The sequence below is a fragment of the Sus scrofa genome, chromosome 14 (assembly GCF_054392235.1).
Source record: "Sus scrofa isolate SSC_HxYL_T2T_F1_AM1 chromosome 14, Sscrofa_HxYL_maternal_Yorkshire_Landrace_v2.0, whole genome shotgun sequence".
In the NCBI taxonomy this organism is placed as follows: domain Eukaryota; kingdom Metazoa; phylum Chordata; class Mammalia; order Artiodactyla; family Suidae; genus Sus; species Sus scrofa.
Genome location: NC_139396.1, coordinates 88,031,958 through 88,059,034, shown reverse-complemented (window position 1 = coordinate 88,059,034; position 27,077 = coordinate 88,031,958). Strand labels below are relative to the sequence as shown.

General features: G+C 41.1%; 3 protein-coding genes across 8 annotated transcripts in view; 2 read left to right on the top strand and 1 right to left on the bottom strand.

Annotated features, from left to right (window-relative positions):
* Nucleotides 1-7,571, top strand: part of LOC146396841 (uncharacterized) — a 221,025-nt gene extending 213,454 nt beyond the window's left edge. The window contains exons 7-8 of the mRNA XM_084997489.1: nucleotides 3,172-3,283; nucleotides 6,689-7,571. The gene's annotated coding sequence lies outside the window, so the exon portion shown is untranslated. The remainder of the gene's footprint in view (nucleotides 1-3,171; nucleotides 3,284-6,688) is intronic.
* Nucleotides 1-17,222, bottom strand: part of ZNF365 (zinc finger protein 365) — an 831,894-nt gene extending 814,672 nt beyond the window's left edge. For 3 of the 6 annotated variants that reach the window (XM_084997053.1, XM_084997055.1, XM_001927188.6), the window contains exons 1-3: nucleotides 17,152-17,222; nucleotides 14,720-15,475; nucleotides 718-898 (exon numbers count right to left, since the gene is read on the bottom strand). In XM_084997053.1, coding sequence (XP_084853179.1) covers nucleotides 718-898; nucleotides 14,720-15,462 — 924 coding nt within the window. In that variant the 5' untranslated portion in view covers nucleotides 15,463-15,475; nucleotides 17,152-17,222. Of the gene's footprint in view, nucleotides 1-717; nucleotides 899-11,010; nucleotides 14,019-14,196; nucleotides 16,738-17,151 lie in introns of those variants that run through there. The other 3 variants (XM_084997054.1, XR_014827976.1, XR_014827975.1) reach the window with 3 other exon arrangements.
* LOC146396840 (uncharacterized) overlaps nucleotides 15,944-27,077 on the top strand; it is an 84,995-nt gene continuing 73,861 nt past the window's right edge. Inside the window, exons 1-3 of the mRNA XM_084997488.1 lie at nucleotides 15,944-15,988; nucleotides 16,666-17,516; nucleotides 26,742-26,855. Of these exons, the coding sequence (XP_084853614.1) occupies nucleotides 15,944-15,988; nucleotides 16,666-17,235 (615 nt within the window). The 3' untranslated portion in view covers nucleotides 17,236-17,516; nucleotides 26,742-26,855. The remainder of the gene's footprint in view (nucleotides 15,989-16,665; nucleotides 17,517-26,741; nucleotides 26,856-27,077) is intronic.

Genomic DNA, 27,077 nt, shown 5'->3' with positions numbered 1-27,077 from the left:
TATACTTCAAGGATAGTATAGAGGGCCACCCTCCCTCTCCTAGAATGTGGTTATTTGTAACCTCCCCTCCCACTCCCTTCAAAGAGAATCCTGATGAAGCCACTGAGGAGAGTCTGGACCTTCAATCCATATCTAGGGTTCTCATGGGCTGTGGGGGTTTTAAAGTCCCTACAACTGCATGTAAAATTGCATGCAAAAATTTGTTACAGATTATCACCTGTCAATTTTCGTCTTTTTTGAAAATCTATTCAAAGAATGTTTCACCTATAGCTACTCTCAAACAGTGATTTACTTCCTATTAAGGAAAAAAAATTATGTGGTTAAATCTTGCTAAGAAGCATGAAAGTTTTCAGAAGATTCCTTGAAGAGCTCCAAAACAGGATAATAACTTCCGATCTACTTGACACCAAGGTTGGGACACATGATTTCTTTGGATACTTTGAAACTGCTATTCTACAATATTAAAATATTCCTACCAACTCAGCTTGGAATGGAGCTGGAGGGTAAAGAACTGGCGACCGTGCCTCCAGGATTTCACTTCCTTCCAGGTGTCTTGGACTCATCTGCATCACTTCCACAACACGTGGCCAGGGGAATGCTTCCAGCTGCTGCCAAAAAGTTCTCACAAATCACTCCCCAACTCCCCTTTCTTCTGCCCTTGCCCCCCACCTCACACACCTGGCACCCTCACACCTGGCGCTTGATCTGCATGCTTACCCCGTGCTCACTGGTGTCCCAGTGGAGGCCAGCAGCGTGCTGGCCATGATAGTACTCCAACTGCTTTTCTGCCAGCTCCACCCGGTGCAGCAGGTTCTCAATAAAGTCCTGGAGCCGAGCCTTCCCTTGAACCTCCTTCTCAGCAGCTGCTTCGAGGAAATGGTTGAATGTCACCACTTCTCTGCAAGGCAAACATGTCAGAACACAATATGGGCAAGTGAGACAGGAATTCATTCATTCAACACATATTTATTGACTGCCTACTATGTGTCAGGTACTGCCCTAGGCAGCATGGCCACAGCCATGATGAAAGAGATAAACTTACATTTTAGTGTTTACATTTAGGGATCACATTTTAGTAAAAGAACACAGTCACTGTAAAATATACAAATAAATGTATATGTCAGGTGGAGATAAATGCTAAGGAGAAAACAGAAACAGGGTACAAGGGACAGAGAGTAACAGAGGAAGGGAAAGGGTAAGTGATATTATAGGAAACAAAGTCCAGACAACCTGGATGGGGCAGCATCTGAACAGGTATCAGGAAGGGAGGAGCAAGCCAGGGCCCCAGCGGTAACATGCAGAAAGGACTGAGGTACAGCAAGAAGGCCTGCAAGGCAGAGCAGAGTTGGAAAAGGGGAGCAAGAGCTGGAGCAGGGGGCCAGGTAGGGCCTCATAGATCACAGGTCACTGTGATGACTCCGATTTTATTATAAATGAGGTGGGAAACCACTGGCTCCTTTTGAGAAAAGTTCTGACTTATTTTAAGTCTGGCTGTTGTGGAAGAAAAGGCTACAGGGAGGGAAGTATGGAAGCAAGAGGCCACAGTGAGCACCAAAGCATATAAAAGGAGTCACTTTGTCCAACAGTGTATTTTTGAGCTAAGAATGAAACAATGTAAGGAATGTCATCTTGAAGTAGATCCAAGGTCTGCTGGGGAAACTATTTTAGCTGACATAGAAGAAGCAATGTGTAGGCTGCCCTTCGCTAAAAGGTTGAGCAAAACACCTTTACCTATGTAATTCATCATGGTTGGCAAATTCATAAAAATTTTAGTAACTACGTACTATTTTTATCTCTTTATTTCTAATGCAATAATGTTATTTCCTGAATTATAACTAAATAAGTTCCTTATTAAAAAATTCAAACACATTAAAAATAGAATGAAGAAAATATCACCTGAAACCCATTATCCTACGACTACCACCATGTGCATTCTGGGAACCACCCTCACAAACCTTTCTACAAACACACATACATATAGACACACACCAATAAGAACTACCAACAGGTATACAGTATCACAATTCTCTCACTTGATTTACCTCACTTAATAGGAAATCATGAAGAGCCTTTGGGCCATCCCCATTGTATGTTCTGCCACACCCATTGGAGATAATGAATTCCATAATTTCACTACCTACTAGACATACTACTTCTTTTATGTGTCTTTGAACTCATTCTCAACCTTCAAGAAGGGGTCCCTCATTTTTCTGGCCATGGTCTATCCACACAGAACCAAGATTCTAAGGATTCTGATTCATTGTTCTCCTAAACCTCTTTCACTTCAGATTAAGAAACCCTATTTTTTAAATCTAAACTCATGCAATTGTTCTAGATAGTCGATTAAATTCATTGCCTTTTCTGCCATCTTCTCAACCTCCACTTGATTTTTATTTTCTGCTGAGCTGCATAATTTCTTGATAGTAGAACTTTAGGGATGTCCAGCTCAGGGGAAGTCACAATTCCACAGAAGGTCTTTGCAAAATAGTTGGTGGTGGCTTCCACATCCTTTATTTTGTACAGCAAATCAGAGCTAGCCACTTTTACAACTAGTCATGCTTTTTCTCTCAAAAATATATTACATCATACTTGGAGTTCCCATCGTGGCTCAGCAGAAACAAATCTAACTAGCATCCATGAGGACGCAGGTTTAATCTCTGGCCTTGCTCAGTGGGTTAAGGATCCAGTGTTGCTGTGAGCTGTGGTATAGGTCGCAGAGGAGGCTTGGATCTGGCATTGCTGTAGCTGTGGCGTAGGCCAGCGGCTACAACTCTGATTCAACCCCTAGCCTGGGAACCTCCATAGGCTGTGGGTGCAGCCCTAAAAAGGAAAAAAATATATATATACACACATACATACACACACACACACACACACAGATATATATATGTTATATCACACTTGTCCATACTGAAGCTTTTCTGACACTTCCTACAGAGTCAAATGTCTCTGCAAAACCTTGGGAATTATGTATTTATAAAAATAGAAAAAAGACTGTTTCTAACAATGATTCACTCCAAAAATTGCTCACCGTTGTTGCTAGTCTCCTACCCACATCAAACATAATAATTCCAATGTCTTTCAGTAGCTAAGAAGTATTCACATACAAGAAATAAGAGTCCTTTCAGAAAGGAGTTCTCTTTTGTCATTAAGTTTCAAATTTATTTCCAGATGTTTCTGTATGAGCCCTGAATTGAAGACATGCACTTTCTAAGCTGCTCAGGCCACAGACACAAGCCAGTTTTAAAGTTCTGTCATCATTTGCCTTTGATCTGCCTCCTAGGTAAGTCATAAACCCTAACTAGCGGCATAATAGTGAGAGGGTCCATCCAGGTGCCACATCCAGCCCTGTCATGGCTCTCAGTTGTAGTTGAGAAACTTTGCAAGGAATATCTTTGTACAGCTCAAAAGCACCAGTGGAAATATAGCCCAGGAAATGCCTACTTCTTCCTCTTTCCAATACCAAGGCTTCAGTTCACTTGGAGTCAAGCCTATTGCAGAGACTCTTTGGTGATATTTAGGATAACTGACTCATGAAATACTCTCCAAATTGGTACTAAAATCCCACAACTCTCTCCCCCACCAAGACCAGAAACATAGAAAAAACAGCCACTGTATTTTTTCAATTCATTTTGGTTTATAATATCTACTATATTTATCTCATTATAGAAATATTTCATATTTACATGGGAAATTAAAAACTGGTCTATGGAAGATCTAACTGAGCTTTTTTTGTCCTCTGCTCTAAGCACACCACTCAATACATGACACATAATAATATACAATAAATATTTGTTCTAATCAATGTTTTAAAAAGCACAAGGAAGAAATTAAAAAGTGACCCATAATCCCACCACCCAGAGGTAACCACTGTCAGCATCCTGGTATACTGTTTCTAGCCTTTTATTTTCTGTGCATATTTACTATTTTTGGGCTCTCAGGCTGTACAGTTTAGAGTATAAGACAGCAATATTTGACAGCTTAATCCCACAGGATTAACATCTCAAAAGCAAGAAAACAAATCTGAATGTAATATAGCTTATGACTGTGGCTGTATTTTTAAATCATGTGATGTTTTATTACCAGTTCCATATAACATTTTTTGGAAACAATAATGCCACTAGTTGATTGTGGAGTGTTAGGTCATGTTGTAAAAAGGATACAGTTTCTTCTAACCTTCCTCATTCAATTATCTTGTGCCCTAAAGCTGATAAATTAATACTATTTGTTTCCAACCAACCTGGTACCAATGCCAACCTAATTTCAGTTTATGAATGTTTCACATCAACTCAGACACACACACACACAAAAAGACAGTTAAAACATGCCTGATGATTAAAAAAGGAAAGGCTACATGAGACAAGGGCTGGAGAAGTTCATCACATTGAGACTGTGTTTGGGTATCTCTATTAGATAAAAACAAGAACAAAATCAGTGATTAACTGTGAAATAGCATGTGTGTGCAGCTTCACCCCCCCCCCTTTCACATCCTGTTCAGTCTGAATTAACAATATCCAGAAACACCTCTTATTTTCCCAAGGAATGTTGTGAATTTCCTGAATGAAAAAGCGATTTAACTACTTTGCATTTGTACTTTCTTTAATAATTATACTCCAAAAAGTAAAACATCCATTCAAAGTGCAAGACAGACCAATGGATTTCAATGGAGGGAAGAAGGAAATGTTCACTGATGTGGTTTCAGATTCCACACTGCAATTAACCTTTATGAAACTACCAATTGTCAAGCTCTGGCAGAGTATCAAAGCAGAATATCCACTAATTCTCTGCAAAGGCTATTAACACACCTCTCCGTTTTCCTACTACCTATCTGTGTGAGACTAGATTTCCTTCATCTACTTCAACCAAAACAACAAATTTGCAGCAGATTAAAGGCAGAACTGTCGGGGTCCAGCTGCCTCCTATTAAGCCAGACATTAAAAATATTTGCAAAACCCAGAAAACAATACCAGTCTTTCCACTAAATTGTTTTTGGAACCTGCCTCCTTAGCGCAGTAGGCTGCGCGTCAGTCTCATAAACTGCTTTTGGGAAAGGTGTTCCTTTTCACAATAATATGTTACTTTTGTTAACAAGTAATAGATTTACTATCATTATGTTTATATGAATAAGGTGTTTTAAATTTCTCAGTTTTAATTTCTCATACAGTAAATATTGAGATATAAAATCAACACAGAGAAAAGCTTCTTGGGGTCTTTAGGTTGTTTCTCTTTTTTTAGGAGTGTAAGGGGAAGTGAGGCCAAAAGTTTAAGAACTGCTGCCATATTGTGTACTGAGTGATTGGAAACCTCAGAACTCCAGTGAGGGTGGACAACATGGACTAGAACTAAAGGACGATGCAGCCACAGTGCATACATTTATTTACTCCATTATTCAGTAACTCAACAGACATTGACTGAATGCTTCCATGTATTAGGCTTAGTGCTTGGGCATGAACCGGTGGCTATCCTCATGAAGCTTCCTGTCTAACCCAGGAGTCAGCCAGCTGTTCCTGTAAACGGCCAGGCAGTAAATACCTTAGGCTCTGCAGGCCATATGGTCTCTGTTGCAACTACTCAATTCTACCTAGAGACAGAGCCACAGAGGCTGTGTAACAATAAAATTTTATATATAGACACTGAAATTTGAATTTCATATACTTTTCTTATGTCATGAATTATTATCTGTCCTTTGAATTTTTTCTAAACATTTAAAACAAGTAAAACCATTCTTAGTTCAGGGTTTTCACAAAAACCAGTGGCAGGTGGATCCGGTTATGTTCCCCAGACCCCTCATGCAGTAGGAGAATCAGATATTAAAAGAAACAAACACTGAGATAAATACAGAATTACAAAGCTGAGCAGAATGTGGCTAAGAAAAAGAATAACAAGACAGCAGAGAAAAAGACTTGTGTGATTTTATTTTAAGTTCTCAACCCTGTGACTCAGAATACAGTATGAAAGCTGGAAGCCAGATGAGAAGATAAGAGCAAACCTGAAATTCAATCTAGGTGTGGTGCAGGCCAGCTCTGGGGAAATGAACTGATTCTAGGCTGCTTGCAGCCCTGTTTTTGACTTATTTATTTTTTTAAAAAAGAAATAAATGCTTATTTTTAAAAACAATATCTGATACTAAAACAAAAAGTACCAGCAACAGGCATGAAGTTTGTTGTTATGCTGAATGATCTGCAGACTTAGAAATCTGTCAGTATCCCGAGACTCACATGCATTTAGAAACAGACACAGTGGAAGGAGGCACTGAGTGACGAAGCCCCTTTGGCACAATCCAAGTTTTTTTTTGTTTTTTGTTTTTTTTTGTCTTTTTCTAGGGCCGCACCTGCAGCATATGGAGGTTCCCAGGCTAGGGGTCTTATCAGAGCTGTAGCTGCCAGGCACAGCCACAGCCACAGCAATGCCAGATCCAAGCCTCCGCTGCGACCTATACCACAGCTCACAGCAACACCGGATCCTTAACCCACTGAGCAAGGCCAGGGATCAAACCTGCAACCTCATGGTTCCTAGTTGGATTCGTTAACCACTGAGCCACGATGGGAACTCCACAATCCAAGTTTTATTAAAAAAAAAAAAAAAGGTTTATTCATTCATGCACTCATTCATTTATAGGATGTCTGAAACATAAATATTTCTTTTTTTTCTTTTTTTTTTCTTTTTTTTTCTTTTTTTTTTTAAACAGATTGAACCCCTTCAATGACTTCTTCTGAGGTGGGTTAATTTCAGAAAAATCAAAGACATACCAACATGTAAATGACACCCTCTAGAAGCAGGTGTGAAGACAGAGGGAAATGCACATTAATGCTCCATGGTGTTCACGATTTTACATTGGCATTGAATTATGCACTGTTAATGAGGGACAACACACTGATCACATCGCCCACTGTAATCTACTATCAATAAACCATTTGTCAGGTCTCCCTACATTTCCAGCTTTCATGGCCATCCTGCAGCCTTACATTCCCCTCAGGTCTCATCACTGCATGTCACCTCCTCCCTGCTCCAGCATCAGTGAACTCCACTCAGTTGCCAAGCCAGATTCTCACTTCTGCACAAGTTGTTCCCTCCAACAGAGTCCCTTCCCAAGCTCCCACTCTTAGTGGTCCCTCTAACCTCAGGGCTCCCCTGCTGGACACATGCGTAGGTGACCTGTGACCTGCTCTATTCTCCCTCAAAACCCTGCAGCCTATCACAGCGCACACTGCAGCAGACACCAACCACAGAATCGGGGGTTCAGGGCCCTCACCTTCTCCTTCACTGTGATTCCTGCAGCATCTAATGAGGAGCCCAGCACACAACAGGGCCCACAAATTTCTGCTGAATGCATGAAATTTGCAACTACATCTCTAGTCAAAAATCTTTAACTGACTAGAAGATCCTTAGGTTTCCTTGCCTCTTTTTCCAGATAAGTATTGGGGCATAAGACCAGTAAGTCACCTACCACACAGGTACCTGCCACAGGAATGGGGTGGGATCTAGAATTGATGCCTCTCCTCTGTTCTTAAACACCTGAACATCAGCTTCTCATTGCAAGCGCAAAACTCTATAAAGTTATTTAAATTTCATTTTGCATTACTGATTTATGAACCTCTTCAGAGGTATATGAAACAGTAAAAATACCTCTGGCTAAAAATAGTCTAGCTATTGATCACAGAGTACCTCAGACAGACTGTAATGTCAGCCATGAGGCGAATCCTAAAGCTGGAGCCACCCTCCACCAAGCACCAGAAGCCTGGCTGCACACTCAGAGCTCAGGGTGGGCTCTTGTGTCCCTGGTGGGGCCCTCGAGATGGATTCCGCACCAGCCCCACCACACCAGGAGCCACATCACACTTCTACTCGTGGTGGTGCTTTGGTGTGCCTCATCTTTCTTTTTTCTTTTCTTTCTTTTTTTTTTTGTCTTTTTGTCCTTTTAGGGCCACACCCATGGCATGTGGAGGTTCCCAGGCTAGGGGGTCTAATCGGAGCTACAGCTGCCAGCCTATGCCAGAGCCATAGCAACGACAGATCCAAGCCGAATCTGAGACCTACACCACAGCTCACGGCAACGCCAGTTCCTTACCCAATGAACGAGGCCAGGGATCAAACCTGTGACCTCATGGTTCCTAGTCAGATTTGTTTCTGCCGTGCCATGACGGGAACTCATCTTTCCTTATTGACTTCCTGGAGTACACCAAAGAGTATCTGGTTCTAATTAAGAACTTAAAAAGTAACTCTAGGAGTTCCCACTGTGGCTCAGTGGATTGAGAACTCACTAGTATCCATGAGGATGTGGGCTTGATCCCTGGCCTCACCTAGTGGGTTAAGGATCTGGCATTGCCACAAGCTGTGGTATAGGTCACAGATGCAGCTCAGATCCCACATTTCTATGGCTGTGGTATAGGCCTGAAGCTGCAGCTCCGATTCAATCCCTACCCTGGGAACTTCCATATGCCACAGGTATGACCCTAAAAAGAAGAAAGGAAGGAAGGAAAGAAAGAAAGAAAGAACTCTAATGAGAAAGTCAAATTATTCTTATTGGTTCTAAATGGATCAACACCACATTCTAAGCCCCTCGGTCCAGATAGAAAAGAGAGTCGGGGGAGGGAGAGATGGACATGAAAGAGACAAACAGAAAATTTGGTAACATGTTTACCAGATAACATGTTTGACATCCGGTTTTTCCTACATTAGTCTGTAAATCTGTGTGGTACACAGCCTGGACAGAGAGGACCTATTGATATAAATGTAGAGCAAACAGGCACCTCCCTGTCCACTGAACTCTGTATCTAACATGATTTTTCTGGGCCTGCTTCCTAGCTATGGATCAGCCTGGAGACCAAGTTGTCCACTCACTGCTTTAGCTGATCAAAAATGGGAAAGATGGAGTCCCACTGTGGCTCAGTGGTTAACAAATCCGACTAGGAGACATGAGGCTGCAGGTTTGATCCCTGGCCTCGCTCAGTGGGTTAAGGATCTGGCGTTGCTGTGAGCTGTGGTGTAGGTCACAGACGCGGCCTGGATCCTATGTTGCTGTGGCTCTGGCATAGGCTGGCAGCTGTAGCTCCGATTAGACTCCTAGCCTGGGAACCTCCATATGCCGGGAGTGCGGCCCCAGAAAAAGACAAAAAAAAAAAAAAATAGGAAAGATGTTATTAAGTAGCAAGAGAGTTTAGTTGTGCAAAGCAAGTTGGCAAGTTTGTTATTAAGTAGCAAGAGAGTTTAGTTGTGCAAAGCAAGTTACCAAGTCAAACTTGCCTTTTAAAGGTCAGCATTCCACAGCCAGATCTGGATAGACACTTAAATGGACATTCTTGGCTCAAGGTGTCTCTTTAACCTACCCCTAATGATGTTCAGTGTCCAGTTTACCTGCTGATCTGTTCCTGTCCTGAAGCTGGAAGTGAACTCATGTGGTTACCACTATATGACCAGAACCTAGAACAGAACCTAGCACTCAGCAAGCACTCAATACAGCTTTGTCTTCTGACTGGCTCCAGGCTGGGAACAGGGCAGATGAAGAAGGAAGAAGGCAAGATCACACCTGTCATAAAAATACCGTTGCTGCCATCGAAGGCTGGCAGTGCACATACTTTACCCTGATGGGGCTCGGACATCCAGAGAGTCAAGTTAAAAGCCCTCTTTGGAAGTTAGAAGCCTTGGGCTTCAGGGAGTTTAATATTATAACTATACTGATGAGGCCACCATTTCCTCATTTCCCAACACTGTTGGTACCAGCTAATATTTCCTTTAATCTCATCAGAAAAATAAATGATGTCACCATGGCAGTCCTCTCAGCAGAGCAGAGAAGCGAGCCCCTTCCAAAATGGGCCAAATTTGCTATTACCTAAGTCTTAATGCTTTGGGCAAATGTCAGATGTTCAAAAATCGGGCCGAGGCATAGTGAATTAATGGAAAAAAGCACTCAGCAGAGAAACAGGGCATCTGGCTTCCACTTTCAGCTTTGCTACTAAATTTCTGTCCTTGTCACTGCACTCTTCTGAGGGTCTTATTTTCCACATCTGTAAACTGGAGGTGGGTTCCTTCCAGAACTAAAACAACACAGCCCCTCAGGGGTCGTCTCTAATGATCATCCGATCACAACTGATGTCCTTCAGCGTCACTGTCTTCCAGCTACCAATGCAGATCCCATCCTTCCTCCTCAGTCCTTCAGTGTGGCCATATGTAAAAACCCATGCTTTAACGTCCATCACCTTGAAACCGTGGCTTGAATTTAAGCACTTGTTCAAACTACTCTGAGTTTGAACATGGGTATGTTTTATTCTTCCCATGTAGAATGTAAGCTCCTTATGGAAAAAGACCAAAAACTCTTGATTTTTCTATGTCCCCCACACACACCTAGCCCAGGGCCAGGCACACCACAGGTGCTCAGTCAGGGCTCTCCAACCTTACTAGCAGATGTGTGTGGAAGTAAACTTAGGATCACTGCTATCACACTGAGTTCCCCAAACGCCAGGTGACCAACTCAGCCACCAGCATTTTTAGCAACATGGATGGACCTAGAAATTATCATGCTAAGTGAAGTCAGCCATACAATGAGACACCAACATCCAATGCTTTTACTGACATGTGGAATCTGAAAAAAGGACAGACGGAACTTCTTTGCAGAACAGATGCTGACTCACAGACATTGAAAAACTTATGGTCTCCAGAGGAGGCAGTTTGGGGGGGTAGGGGGATGTGCTTGGGTTAAGGGATGGAAATCCTGTGAAATTGGATTGTGATGATCATTATACAACTACAGATGTGATAAATTCATTTGAGAAATTAAAAAAAAAAAAAGAAAGAAAGAATCTGCTCTAATCCACATCCATCCTTTCTTGCTAAGCGATACCTTACTGCACAGTTGGCCAGGATTGATTTACCTGATAATGAGCAGTGCTACCCTACTGAATACTCTTGAATAAGTAAGGACAGTACCTGTATACTCTTGAATAAGTAAATATAAAGTACCTGTTTCCACAGGACGTTTCAACTTGCACAGGCTTTATGAAGTCAATGGACAGCTTTTTTTTTTTTCTTGAATTTGCACTACAGAAACATTGATACACCTCTCTGTTGGAGGTATAATGAAACAACACAAAAGTACTCAATACTGCCAATTCCAACAAGCTCTTCTGTTACAGAGCATATATACATAAAACTTCTATATTCCAAGTGTATTCAGCCTCTGGGCAGAATCAGCCCTCAGGTTTTTTATTGCAGTATGAAAAAAGGATTTTAAAGTTGAAGGGAAAATCCATAAGCAAGAGAGCCTCACATGAATGTCAAGTATTAGATATCTGAGAGTTCCCTGGTGGCCTAGCAGTTAAAGATTCAGTGTTGTCACTGCGGTGGCTTGAATTCGATCTCTGGCTGGGGAACTTTCACATGCTGTGGGCCTAGCCAAAACAAAACAAAACAAAAACAAGTTAGCTTTAAAAAAAAAAAATCTACCATCTGTGTCTTAAAGGGTCCCCAAAGTTTAAGTCCATTTCAAATGGGACTGTAACAATTTACCTTTCCTCACAAATGGGCCTTCAGAGCGCATGTGGAGGAGTTTAACAAGGGAGCACAGCTCCAGGAGCATTCATTGGCCAAGGCGGGTCTTTCACATCCAAAAGGTCACCTCTTTGGTGGAAGGCACAGCACTGTGAGGGAGTTGTGAGGAGGGAAGGGGCATGACCCAGCCAGGCAGATCTGGTCAAACCACCCTGGTTTCAACGGTGTGATAGATGGGCAGCTGGCCCACTCTGTTCATACTGAGGTGGGGGGGGGCGGGGGCTGTACACAGTTGCTCTCTCAGACCAAGAGCTCCACTGTTCTTCCTGGAAAGAAGACTCTTTCAGTCCTATTTTATGTACAGAAAGAGTGATTATTTGAGGCTTGAATACAGAAACTAATGGGACAGGCCAAATGAAGGCTTAAAAAAATAATGACCTTATTTTATGTTTTAAAAGTCTAAGGCAGTTTCACTGAATTTTCATTTAAAGTGTTGTTGTTTTTTTTAAAATGTCATTGCTTTTTTTCCTCCAGTAGTCCAAAAATGTCGTATTAAAAATTAACTCATAACTTACCCTCAGGTATACACCCAAGAACATGAACGAAGACATATGTATAATGATGTTAACTGAGACATTATTATTAATACAAGGAAAATGGAACAAAACCATGTACTCATCAATAGCAAACTGATTAGAAAGTATGTGTCATGACTCCACTTGGGAAAACACAGTAACTCTACATGTGCATATAGAATATATATATAATTGTATGCATACAGGAAAGGTCCAGAAGGACATTCACTGAACTAAATAGTGGCTGTCTCTAGAGGATGGTGGGGTGGGGAGGATGCCTGGAGAGGAGTGAGGACTTTCAACACATACCATTTTGACCCTGTTAAATGTTTTTGTTTTTGTTTTTTGACAAGTATGTTTAGTTTTTCAGTTGGTCCTCAGATAACAGCACTGCATTAACTATAACATATTATCACTACTGATCCATGCATGGTTCACTTTTGCTTAAGTTAGTTAACTAGTTCTGTTTTGTTTTGGCCACACCTGTAGCATGTGGAAGTTCCCAGGCCAGAGACGGAACCTGCACCACAGCAGCAACCCAAGCAGCAACCCAAGCTGCTGCAGTGACAATGCTAGACCTTTAACCCACTATGCCACAAGAGAACTCCTAAACAATAATTTTTAATAATAAAGCACCCTTGAACACACCACCCAAAGTAAAAGATCCTTGACAATAACCTGAATCTAACCATAAGATCCTCCCTGCCATCATACTGTTGTCCCTTACTCCAGGCAACCACCACCCCAAATCCCATGTCCATTATTACTTGAGTAATTAATAAAGTAGGACATATAAGTAAATGCACACAATTAACTTGGTTGTCTTTTTAAATTCACTGCTCTTGAATCAAACAGAAATATCACTAAATTTTTTAAATGATTTTTATTTTTTCCATTATAGTTGGTTTATAGTGTTCTGTCTGAAATATCACTACTTTAACTCTAGGCTTTTCTCTGCACAGAGAGCAACCCCATCTGCCATTTTTTTCTAGTGGTGCAGTGTTAGTCACCCCCATGGCTCTAGCTGGTTAAGGCACTAACTTCCCACGAGGAAACACCAGAAGCCAAGAGAAACATTTTTCAATAGAGATCATTTCCCTAGGAGTTAAGTAAATTGGTAGCTAATTCAAATCCATCCTCGCTACATGATTAAAAAAAGATCTAGTTGAGCAGAGCAGGCTTCCCCTCTAGGTAGATGGTAAAGCATTTAGTAATAGCAAGTGATGATCTTTTTAATATATAGAGTTTCTCACGCTCTTACCAAATGAAGGAAGCTTTAATTATTACACTTTAAGAGACAACGCAAGACAAAAAGAGTGCCAGAGGGCAAAGAAAGTATGAAATTATATCAATCTCTATAATAAAACTCAAATTATTTGAAACCCTTTCTTTTAGACTGTTTTTAGTCAATTTTTCTGTCTTTTGATTCTATGAATCCTGAACCTCCATTTAAAATTAAATCCAACATTCTGCATTTGGGAAATAACACTGTATTGTTACACACACTTTTCTAGTTTGGGTTGAATCCATACTGATTGATAAAGAAATACTTTTCCAAGTATGATAATTGTTAAAATAATAACTTCTCTGATCACCTATAACTTGTGAAAACCAGTGTCAACTCTTTGCAAGCAGGCATGACTTAGTCTACTATTTTACAAAAAGAAAATTCTGAAACAAATCATAAAAGAATGGCAACCTCATGAGAAAAAGAATGTATATATATATGTATGAATGGGTCACTCTGCTATACAGCAGAAATTAGCACAACATAGCAAATCAACTATAAATTAAAAAGAATGGCAAGCTCAGAAGCTTCCTCTAGGCTTCCTACTGTTTGGCTTCTTCCAAATAATAATTGAATAGATTCTCAGCCATCAACTTTATTTTTTTTATTTTTATTTTTTTGTCTTTTTGCTATTTCTTGGGCCGCTTCCGCGGCATATGGAGATTCCCAGGCTAGGGGTCCAATCGGAGCTGCAGCCGCCGGCCTACACCAGAGCCACAGCAACTCGGGATCCGAGCCGCGTCTGCAACCTACACCACAGCTCACGGCAACGCCAGATCGTTAACCCACTGAGCAAGGGCAGGGACCAAACCCGCAACCTCATGGTTCCTAGTCGGATTCGTTAACCACTGCGCCACGACGGGAACTCCTCAGCCATCAACTTTAATTAACATGGACAAGTAATCCAGAATGGCAAAGAAGCCAATATTATTTGTATTTAAAGCATATTTCTATACTTAAGACAGCATCTCATGTTCTTGATTTTATTACATGCAGACTGTCAACAAGATGAAAAGTGTCCCCCAGCACGCCCTTTCTGCCTTCCCATTCAACTCCTCCCCAAAATGGATCCCACCAAGGGCAGACTGCACTGCTCCTCTCTCTAAAAACATTATTGTAGTTTACAGTTTCTGAGGTGAGAAGGAATTCAACATTTCGACTTTCATGTTGCTGAGCTAGAGACCACAGCAGAGAGGGCAAACAGAATTCAAAGCCTTGTGCCTCCTACCTTCAACTATATCAACAAGAGATGCAGCCAAAGTACCTGCAAGTAAAACCACACCTTCTTTAACATTCAAGTGTAATTTGGGGATTGAGGGGTGGGAGGGTGCCTAAAACAAAGTGGTTAGCATCCTGTTTCAATGCCACTTACTCTTCTTTCCTAAGAAGCTCCTCCTCAGATTCCGTCAGGCGCTGCCTCAGTGCTGCGATCATCTCCACGGCCACATCCACCTGTCTATTCAGGGCCCGCTCCCGTCTCTGAACTTCCTGCTTCTTCTGAGTCAGTTGCACAAAGGCCGCCCGAACTTCCAATAGTTCAGCAGTTTTCTGGGCCAGCTCTTTGGTGAGTTTATCGATTCTCTTCTCAATGGTCCTATCCACGGCCTCAACCATCTGATTGAACTTTTCTCTGACATGTGCCTCAAAAGCTGCTTTGGTGTCTGAGGTGGGAAGTCCGGGGCTGGACCTTGGCCCATCCAGTGAGTCTGCACGCAGGTCCACCGCAGTGTAGGTCTGCACGTAGGACACAGGCCTCTCTGCCACCACCTCAAATGGCTTCCTGTCCTTGGAGTGCTCATGCGAAATGCTATATAAGTTAACATAGCTAGGTCTCTGCTTCACTATGTTGCCACAGCTTTGCAATTTTCCCTGTTTCAGGGGTTCTGAGGAAGTGACTAGGTCTGTGTCTTTGATGGAAGGAAAAATGCTGCATTTTGTCAAGAGAGTTCTTTCCTGGTAGCTGTGACTAAATTCCAGATGGGCCCTCAATGAGGACAGGCTTCTAAATCTGGTATGGTCCCCACACCTTGGGCAGCGGAATGGCAGGCACACAGCGACATTCTCAAAGGACTCCTGCCAGGGGTACCTGCTTTCCTCAAAAGCCTTCTGTTGCATTACTCTACAAGCCCTGGGCAGGGGAGAATAAAACAGGTAGTTTGCATGTCTTTTTAAAAAACGCTACTTAAATGATTGTTGCTGATCATTTCCATGAGGACAGACACTTTTAAAATCCAAATGACTTTTGCATATAATAATTATGTTAAAATTAAAACCTACAACCCATGGGTCAAATCCAGCCACATCCACTCATTTCCATATTGCCTATTGCTGCTTCTGCACAAAACGATAGAGGTTGGTAGCTGAGACAGACGCACCAAAGGCTAAGCCAAAACTACTTACTACTTGGCCTTTACAGAAAAAGTCTGCCAACCCCTGCCTAGGATAAAAAAAGGTGGATGACATTCCCTTTTCACAGATAAGAAAACTGGAACAAGGAGGTAATGTAATTAATCCAAGGCCAAATGGAAAGTGTCAGATTCCGAAGTGGAATTCAAGTTCCCTGCCCTCCTGAATTTAGTATACTAACTGCAAGACCATGCCCTACTTTACTGATGACCCTGATAAACATGAATACAAAAAAGTGAGAAAAACTCACAGGAATTGTCAAGAGAGCAAGTTCAGTGATCTTTTCTCCAGTATAGAAAAGATGCTACTCCAGCTAGGTGCAATGGCATTAAGGAGATAATCAGCTGAAGATTTTTCAACCTGAGATTTTTGCTCTTAATGTTGCTTTTTAATGATTGCGGTGATGATTTCAATCAGGGGTGTTACCATAATAATGATGTCCCTGCATACTTAGGATTTACTGAAATTTGGGAACCCAATCTGTCAAATACCATTTGACCTAAGTGGGGCGACAGACAAGATTTTATTAAAATAGAGTGTTCTGGATGGATCTAGTCTCTGATCCTGTTTTAACAGGACAACCTCTAGAGATGGCCGAAGTTTGAACCAGGTGGTTATCAGCATAACTCTTAATAACGGTAAATTCTTATTTCCTTGCAGCAATTTATTCTCTTAGCCCTAGCTAGGAGATGACCGCTAGCAACCCAGTTTTACAAACAGCCCATACCTATTACCCCCAGGAATGGTTTCTACTTAGTGATAACAGGCACTGGGCTCCAAAAAAGGGAGCAATTGGTCTAGGCTGATAGTGTTGTTATTGGGTCTTCAGTCTCTTCAAAAGCAGAGGTACCAATGGATCCCACACAGGTCGGCAAATCTTCCAGGTTAATAACCCTTCTGGCCCCCTAAAAGGGAAACCTCTTCCTGTGCTACACCGGGCTGTTTAACCGCGTGTTTTCTGGAGACAGGATGCCAGTCCTGGCCCTAAAGGCAGGCCAAATTGAGGGAAGGGTAAGTCAGGATTCCAGGGAGCAATGGATGGGGGTGGCATCCCTCGCTAGGGAAATGGATAGTCACGCGCTCTGGGAGCGCAAGCTTTCAGGGGCCCAGCGGAAGCCCCAGTCCACAGGGTTGGCAGATATGCCTTCATCTCCTCTGCCTGTGCAGGGCGGGCTGGCAATGATCCTGACTCCGGGGTCCCGGCTCTCCCCGCCCCCGCTCCGCTGCGTTCCAGCCCTCCAGTGCCAGAGTGGATACGTGCGCACACGAGTTCCTGCAGGCGGGGGCCGAGATGCCCAACTCGCCGCCGTGGTGCGGAAACTGGACCTCCTGCTCAGCCCGGCCGGACCCCTCCGCCGCGCCCCCTGGGCCGGGCCGCGGGCGCAGAAGCCCACTTACCCGACTTGTTGCTGCAGCTGCTGCCGCTGCTGCCGCGACGGTGCTACTGCTGCGGGAGCTAAGCGGTTTTCAGCAGAGCCGTAAATCAGGCTGAGCGGGGCCCCCTCCCACCCCCCGCGCACCCCCGCTCCGGGAAGAGTGCCGTTCAGGGCGGAGCGTGGCGCGGGCCAGCGGGGGCGGTATGCGCGCCTGCCGGGACCCTGCGCGCTGAGAGAGCGAACGCATTGGGGGTCCCGGGGGTGCCGGACCGTAATGTTCCCGCGGAGGACACCCCTGCCTCTGTCCAGCTGCAGAGAGCACCGTCCGCCCTCCCCCTGCCATGGAGGGGGATCAGGCTCAGGATTCCACTGACATCACTGGGAGAGGTGCTGGGATCGCTCCTTGGGGGAGGGAGGAGGAAGCGTGCCAGCCTTTGAGGCGCTGCGCTTTCTGCAGGCCCTGGCAGGTTTTGTTTTTGTTTTTGTTTTTTCCACTTCGCAGTTGTTGGGGAGCGGGGGAGTGTGCATGAGGATGAAGCATGGCTGGGCATCTTTGAAAATCTGCCAGCTGGAAGATCCGGCTATACATGTTAGGACCTCCTTATCCTAACATCCCAAAATAACTAGCCAGGAGAGTCTAACCTTGCCTTCCTAGCTGAGTGTCATGGTACCAAGTGGCAGAACTAAATCTAGAAAAGTGTATCGATTGTGAACAAATAAAGCAACAAGACCCCCATCACTGGCACCCCCATTTCCGAGGTGCACCCTCCCTGCAACAGATTTATCCTAAAGAGAGGATTCTTTCTTTCTTTCTGAAGACAATGATGACTCAGCTTTTTTTTAAAAAACCCTCTATTGTGATAGTACTAGTCTGTTGAAATATGAAACCAGGATAAAAGTTACTATTGGGTTTTCTTGTCAAAAAAACAGGAGAGGTTTTGTTAATCTGCAGTTTTTCTTAAATGAATTTTCTTGACTCCTTAGGGTGTTTCTATTCTCAGAATTTATTCATTTCAACCTCGATTTTATTTTAACTGTATCTCAGCAATTATCTTAGATTTTTTGGGGGTGGGAGGGCAAATGAGTCATCACATCAGTGTAATTAAGAGTCCAAGCTCTAGCGTTTTAGGCTGGATTCAAATATTAGTTCTAGAATTCAAATGTGTTTTATTAAATATGATTACATTTACCAAAAATCAACCTTAGAAGGACTGAACACGGGCATTCTCAGAAGTGAATAAGGTCCTGCAAATAGAACCCAGGTCAGATTGATGTTACATTCTCCACTTCTGCAACAAGGTGTGTGTGCAATAAGAGCCCCCCTAGGTTGCAGAGCTCATAAGTGGCCTGAAGATCAGAAGCAGTCCTTTGGAATCAGATAAATTGTTTCACACACCAAGTGTCAGGTAATTATGAAATCCAGGGAGGTTATGAGTGAACGTGCTCCACACTGACTGTAAGGATTGATTTTAAGGATTGATCTGCTGCTACATTTCTTTATCTCCCTAATGCAACTAATTGGATTCATGTTTTTTGTTTTTTTAAGCAGTGTTATGGTGTACCTACTATGTACCAGTAGTCATCACTTGCATCATTTAAGCTTCATATTCAGAACTATAATCTGGCTTTAAAGCTTCCACCAGAATAATCTACTAGACAACTCTATTTCTGTTAAAATTCTGTTGGCATGGCAACCACCAAGCAACACCATGGAAAGTGCCTTAAGTCCCACAGCAGTCTGTTAGAGTGAGTCTTCAGAGAGGAGGCCATATATAGAGGCTAAAAATAGACAGTTTACAGCAAGGAACTAGGAGGAGTGTGACTTAGTTGCCCCCCTTTGGTGGGATCCAAGCTGACCAGATGAGAGAATGGGCTAATCTTCCAGTTTATGGATTTCTCCAGCCAGTGCCTGGTCTAGGAATGTGGACAGCCAAGGTCTGACACCAGCTTCACTCCCTAATTAGCTGTGTGAGATTGAATCTGAGGGGAGCAATATCTCTGAGCTTTAGGGCCATCATTTGTAAAAAGTAGGAGCTGGAATGGATGAAGGACTTTTCATTACAACCGTCCTAGTTGCTAGTTCAGTTCCTGTGTCTCATTTTCTTGCTAGCATGGATGGGGTGGCTAGTGGAGAGGACATGGCAGGCAGTGGTGGTGAAGTTTGTCATTTGTCAACAGGTGATTTGGCAAAAATCATTCATTAGGTGTCATCTTTTCTGGTAATAATAGCCGGCATATCCTGAGTGCTTATCATATGCCACAGATGGTTCTAAGTGATTTTCACATAAAATGATATTTAATCTTCCTAACAAGGCCAGGAGAGAGAAATCAATAGTATCTTTATTTCATAAATGAGTAAACTAAGTCATAAAAATAATAGTATTAATAGATCATTTTTATACAAGCAGTAAATTACACAGCTGGGATTTGAACCCAGTCTACCTAAAGTCAGAACCTGCATGCCTGACCATTATTCCATTGTTGTTCCAGTGCCCAGATCATTGCCTTGCCCCCTAAGTGCCCAGTGAATGATTACTGTGCTAGAAGGTTCTCAGTGCCTATTATTCACAAAGCTTCAAAGCCTTTTCCTTTCTTAGTAGTTTAAAATATGAAGAGAAACCTTTGAGACATCTCACCTAAGCAGAAAAGGTGGGGGCAGCTAGAAAGCATGTTGCTATGGAGTCAAATACACAGAAAAAGATACAGTTAAATTATGGGGATTGTTAGGTAATGAGTTTGAATTATGTAATTATGTGAAAGATGAATTATGGAACCGATGTCTTGTCAAAATAGGGCCTGTTTCCTAGGACCTAGAATATGTAGGCAATTTTCTTCTACTATTTTAGGTGAAAATTATATTTGCTTTTAGAAACAGTAATGAAAAAGAGAGCACATAACCATAAGTAAGAGAGAACTGAACTTGAGCCTAAAACATAGGCTATAGAAATAAATCTTGTGATTGGCAAGAACGATTTTCCCCCACCTCCCCTCTCTCAGTTTCCCACAACAGTACAAGAGTGATTTCCTAGGTTGTGCTAAGAGATGTATTTTACTAGGTGGCTCATGGCTAAGATCATAAAGTAAGTTAAAAAAGTAGCTTCCTTAAAATGTTATTAATCATAAGGTGAAAATCAGTGGTGTTCTTTAGTCTCTACCTTCTAGTCTAATTCCTCTCTGGGAGTTCCTGTCGTGGCTCAGCAGAAACGAATCTGACTAGCATCCATGAGGATGCAGGTTCAATCCCTGGCCTCACTCAGTGGGTTAAAGATCCGGCGTTGCTGCCAGCTGTGGTGTAGGTTGCAGATCCCGCGTTGCTGTGGCTGTGGCATAGGCCAGTGGCTACAGCTCCAGTTGGGCCCCTAGCCTGGGAACCTCTATGTGGCCCTAAAAAGACTAATAATAATAACAATAATAGTAATAATAATAATAAAAAATAAATTCCTCTCTAAAAATGAGTTGTTAGATTATTTTAAACTTAATATTGGAGACGAATATACATATAATAATCAGTGTAAATCCTAATGAATTTCCACGAGATTACTTTTATATGACCGGCTTGCAGATCAAGAAACAGCGATGCCCTGCTTCTCGGAACACTCCTTCATATTCCTGTCAAGTGTTTTTGCCTTCCTCCACAAGGGTAATTCTCATTGTGACTTCTAACTGCAGGGATTAGCTCTATCTCTTCGTGCTTCATATAAATGAAGTCTTGTCGTATGTATCCTTTTTAGTGTGGGTAGGTATTCCCTGAAAATATTCAAAAACATTATACCAGTTTACAAACCTCTCAGTAGTGTATAAGAATTCCAGGAGTTCTCTTTGTGGCTCAGCAGGTTAAGAACACAATGTAATCTCCATGAGGATGTGGGTTTGATCCCTGGCCTTGCTAAGTGTGTTAAGGATCCCTCATTGCCACAGACAGCAGTGTATGTTGAAGATGCAGCTCCGATTTGACCCCTAGCCTGAGAACTTCCATATGCCAAGGGTGTGTCAGTAAAAAAAAGGATTCCAAACGCTGCACACACATCCTCTTCAACTCTTGGAATTTTCTGACTTTAATTTAGTTGTTCTACATAGAGATAATCTCACTGTAGTTTAATTTTTAAGTCCCTGATGGCTAATGAGGTTGAAGGACCTTTTCATGTGGTTTTAGGATAATTGGATATCCTATGAAAGGTCCTTTCAGATCTTCTTTTTCAGGTTCCTCTTGGGTTGTCTATCTTACTCTTATGGACTGGTAAAGTCTGTATGTATTCTAGGTATCAGCCCTTTGTTAGATATGCATGTGGGGATTTTTTTCCTCCATGTTTGTGCCCTTTATGTCTTATTTAAGAAATTGCTACCTACTCCAAGGTCATGATGTCCTCCTGTGTTCTCCTCCAAAAGCTTTATTGCTTTATTTTCACAGTTATATCAGCAGTCCATCTGGAGTTAATTTTTGAGTAATAGTATATAGGAAGGAGTGCATATATATGTATATATATGTATTTTTCACACATCCATCTAATCCAGCAACGTTTGCTGAAAACACTATTCTTTCACCATTTGCATTGTTGCCTTTGTCATGAATCAGGTGATCATCCATGTAGAGGCCTAATCCAGGTCACTGGTTTATATAACCTTATGTCCCTCCTGTGAGGTCCTCATTACTATAGCTTCAACAAAAATGACTTTTGTTCTCAGAATGAATCTTTCAGCTTTGCCTTAGATATCCTTGGCCCATTGCATTTCCACATGAATTTTAGAACCAGCCTTGTCAACTTCTCAAAAAAAAAAAAAAAAAAAAGTCCTGTTCGGATTTTGATTGGGATAATGCTAATTTAAAATTAATTTGAGGAGTTCCCGTCGTGGCGCAGTGGTTAACGAATCCGACTAGGAACCATGAGGTTGCGGATTCGATCCCTGCCCTTGCTCAGTGGGTTAATGATCTGGCGTTGCCATGAGCTGGGGTGTAGGTTGCAGACGCGGCTCGGATCCCGCCTTGCTGTGGCTCTGGCATAGGCTGGCAGCTACGGCTCCGATTGGACCCCTAGCCTGGGAACCTCCATATGCCGCGGGAGCGGCCCAAGAAATGGCAAAAAGACTAAATAAATAAATAAATAAAATAAAATTAAATTAAATTAATTTGAGAAGAGTTGACATCCTTACAGTATTGAACTTCCCAAATATTAAAAGTATACTTCTAAGTTTATTTAGATATGTCATTTCTCTCAAGGATGTTTATAGTTTTCAGTGTTGGGGCATTGCAAACATTTTGTGATATTTATTTTGTGAGAATTATTTTTATGTAGTTTACATTCTGACACTATTATAAGTAGTATAGTTTAAAATGTAATTTTCTGTTTGTGATTCATATGTAGAAATACAAATGATTTTTGAATTGAGAACTATGTCTAGATACTCACATTGCAACAGAACAAAGGGTGGGGGAAAAATGTATACATGTAAGGATAACTTGATCCCCTTGCTGATCAGTGGGAAAAAAATAAATTATAAAAAAAAAAAAGAAAAAAAAAATACCATGAGATACCACCCCACACCAGTCAGGATGGCCATCATTAATAAGTCCACAAATAACAAATGCTGGAGGGAGTGTGGAGAAAATGCACTGTTGGTGGCAATGTAAGCTGGTACAACCACTGTGGAGAAGAGTGTGGAGGCACCTTAGAAATCTACACATGGAACTACCATGTGACCCAGCAATCCCACTCTTGGGCATATATCCAGATAAAAATGTTCCTTAAAAAAGACACATTCACCTGCATGTTCATTGCAGCTCTATTCACAATAGCCAAGACATGGAAACAACCCAAATGTCCATCACCAGATGATTGGATTAGGAAGAAGTGGTATATATATACAATGGAATACTACTCAGCCATAAAAAGAATGAAATAATGCCATTTGCAGCAACATGGTTGGAACTATGAGACTCTCATCCTGAGTGAAGTAAGTCAGAAAGAGAAAGACAAATACCATATGATATCACTTATATGTGGAATCTAATATACAGCACAAAAGAACCTTTCCACAGACAAGAACATCATGGACTTGGAGAATAGTCCTGTGGTTGCCAAGGGGGAGGGAGTGGGAAGAATTGGGGGCTTGGGGTTAATGCATGCAAACTATTGCTGTTGGAATGGATTAGCAATGAGATCCTGCTGTGTAGCACTGAGAGCTATGTCTATTTACTTATGATGGAGAATGATAATGGTAGAAAAAGAATGTATACATGTATGTATAACTGGGTCACCATGCTGTACAGTAGAAAAAAAATTGTATTGGGGAGATAACAATAAAAAAAGAAGGAAAGAAAAAAAAATACGTAAAACAAACCTTCAAAAAAAAAATACAAATGATTTTTAAATAATGATCTTTTATGGGAGTTCCCGCTGTGGCTCAGTGGGTTATGAACCCATGAGGATGCAGGTTCATTCCCTGGCCTTGCTCTGTGTGTAAGGATCCCGAGCTGATGTGAGCTATGGTGTAGGTCCCAGGTTGCTGTGGCTGTGGTGGTGTAGACCGGCAGCTGCAAGTCCAAACCTCCACATGCCACAGGTGCAGCTCTGAAAACCAAAAAAAAAGAAATTTTAACCAGCAACATTGCAGATTTAGTTATTAGTTCACATACTTTATAGATTCTTTTGGGTTTTCTGGCATGCTGTCCACAAATAATGACAATTTTTCTTCTTCCATTGAAATCCGTGTATGTATTTAATATATTGCAGTGGCCAGGGCCTCCAATAAAATGTTAGTTATAAGTAGTGAGAGCTGGCATCCTTGTCTATTCCCAATTCAGTATTCACCATCGGGTTATGATATTTGCTGTTGGGTTTGGGGGTTATTTTTGGTAATGTTCTTTTTTTAAGTTGTTTAGGTAAGTTGCCTTTTATTCCCAGTTTGTGAAGGTTTTGTTTACCCCCCCACACACATATACATGTATGTGTGTATAGATATATATACACACACACACATATATGTAAAATAAATGAAGGAGAAATGTTTTCTCAAATTGTTTTGCTGAATCTATCAAGATGTTTGTAGAATTTTTTTCCATTTTTAATGATAATTCAATTGGGTTAATTTTTATTTTTATTATTTTTTAAATGATTTTTATTTTTTCTGTTATAGCTGGTTACAGTGTTCTGTCAATTTTCTACTGTACAGTGGGGTGACCTAGTCACACATACATCTATAAATTCTTTTTCTCACATTATCCTCCATCATGCTCCATCATAAGTGACTAGATATAGTTCCCAGTGCTACACAGCAGGGTCTCATTGGTTATCCATTCCAAAGGCAATAGTTTGCATCTATTGACTCCAAATTCCCAGTCCATCCCACTCCCTCCCCCTCCCCCTTGTAATCACAAGTCTATTCTCCAGGTCCATGAGTTTCTTTTCTGTGGAAAGGTTCATTTGTGCTCCATATTAGATTCCAAATGGAAGTGATATCATATGGTATTTGTCTTTCTCTTTCTGACTTACTTCACTTAGTATGAGTCTCTAGTTCCATCCATGTTGCTGCCAATAGCATTATTTTGTTCTTTTTATGCCGGAGTAGTATTCCATTTTGTGTATACACCACTTCTTCTTAATCCATTCATCTGCTGATGAATGTTTAGGTTGTTTCTGTGTCTTGGCTATTGTGAAATAGTGTTGCAGTGAACATGCGGCTGCATGTTTCTGTTTCAAGGAAAGTTTTGTCTGGATATATGCCCAAGAGTGGGATTGCTGGGTCATATGGTAGTTCTATATTTAGTTTTCTAAGATACCTCCATACTATTTTCCACAGTGGTTAGGTTAATTTTTAAATGTTAAGCCAATCCTGAATTCTTAGAATAAATTCAATTTATATATCATTAGATTCAATTATTTAATATTTTGTTAAAGACCTTTGCTCTGTGTTTATAAGAGATTGATCTGTTACTTCTCTTTCTTCTAATGTCCTTGTCAGATTTTGGGATTGCGGTTATACTGCCCTAATGAAAGTTGCATTAGAAAAGCAGTTTTCTCTTTATTTTTTGGAAGAATTTGTGCATTATTCGTGTTTTGGGATTTTTTTCCCCCCTTAAATGTATGTATGAATTTACCAGTGAAACGATGTGAGCCTGGAGTTTTCTTTAAGGAGATTTTTTTTTTGAGATTTTTAAATAATAGGTTAAATATGTTTAATAGATACTGATGTATTCTGACAGTTTTAGTAAGTTTTTTTAAAGGAATTTATACATTTGGCTTAAAGTGTTAAATTAATTGGTGTTAAAGTACTTAATTACATTTATATTATATATTAGAAATTATATATTAGAAATTATATATTAGAAATTATATTTTTGTTATTGATTTCATTTATATTATATATTAGAAATTATATATTAGAATTATATATTAGAAATTATATTTTTGTTATTGATTTCTATCTTGATTCTATTGTGAAAAGATAGCACACGGTGACTGACTTTAATTTTTTCAAATTTCTTGAGACCTTCTTCATGATTTAGGTAAAAGATCCATGTGCACTTGAAAAAAGGGTAAATTCTGTCATTGCTTGATGCAGTTGTTCTATATAAGCCAGTTAGATCAAGATAGTCAATTGTGTTATGTTTTTACAGGCTTTTTGTTAAGACTCTCTTATGAACTATTAGATGAATTATGCTGAAGTTTTTCATTAAGAGTGTGGATTTGTCCATTGCTTCATTTAATTCTGTTCAATATTTAAAGCTCTGTTATGAGTACATACAAATTTAGGATTATAAATTTATTAGCTTCCTACTGAATTGGCCCTTTTACAATTATGAAATTTCATAATTATAATTATTTTTGCATTAAATCTACTTTGATTTTACTGTAGTTATACTACCTTTGTTTTATTTAGTGTCTGCATGACATTTTCTGTTGTTTTTTTCACTGTCAACACTCCTCTGTATCTCTATATTTAAAGTGCAACACTTTAAGCGAAATATTGTTGTTCAATCCATAAACCTTTACTTAGTGTATTTAGGTCATTTTTAGTTAAGGATCCAGTGTTGCCATGAACTGTGGTGTAGACGGGCAGCTGCAGCTCTGACTTGACCCCTAGCCTGGGAGCCTGGGAACTTCCATGTGCCACAGGTGTGGTCCTAAAAAGCAAAAAAAAAAAAAAAAAATTCACTGAATATAATTGTGGGTTGAAAGTAATTTTATTTTAGCTCTCTGAAGATTTTGTAAGTTATCTTCTAACTTTCATTATGCAGGAGCTAGTGGGGTGTACTACCAAGACTCTTCTTTCAAATGGAGATAGTTTTCCTCTTGCCAACAGTATTGCATGCTAACAGAACATAGCTTAGTCCCTTCCCAAGAATCACCTTTGGATGAAGACAGTGCCTTTCTCAAGGTTACAGCAAGTATCTTTATGTAGAAACCATCCTGTTCTTGAGATAAGACCTCTCCCCTGGCTGATGTTTTTTCCTCAAATATATAAAACTGCAGGAGATTTCACTTTGGTTTTTAGAAGCCTAACTTCCCAATGCCCCACTTAGAGTTCACTCTGCTGTGGAGCTCCTCAAGTCTCCAATTTGTTACTCCAGCCCACATCATCACTAAAGGCTTACTGGTTTATCTTCTCCCTGAACAGAGGCTCTCCTTTTGGCCAAGCCAGACCATCATCCTGAATGCAGGATCAGCAAGTGCCTCCAAGTCAAGAACAGCTGGTGACTGACAGCTCATCTGAGAAAGTTCATCACTCTTGGTGAGTGCATCTTATTCATGTAGTCCTTGTTACTGAATCAATGTTTATATCCCCCACAAAATTCATGTTGACACCCTAAACCCCAGTGTGGTAGTATCTGGAGATGGGGCTTTGGGGAGGTGGTTAGGCTTGGATGATTTCATGACAAGATTAGTGTCCTTATAGGAAGAGACACCAGGGAGCTTGCTCTCTCTCTCTTCACAAATATACACAAGGAAAGGC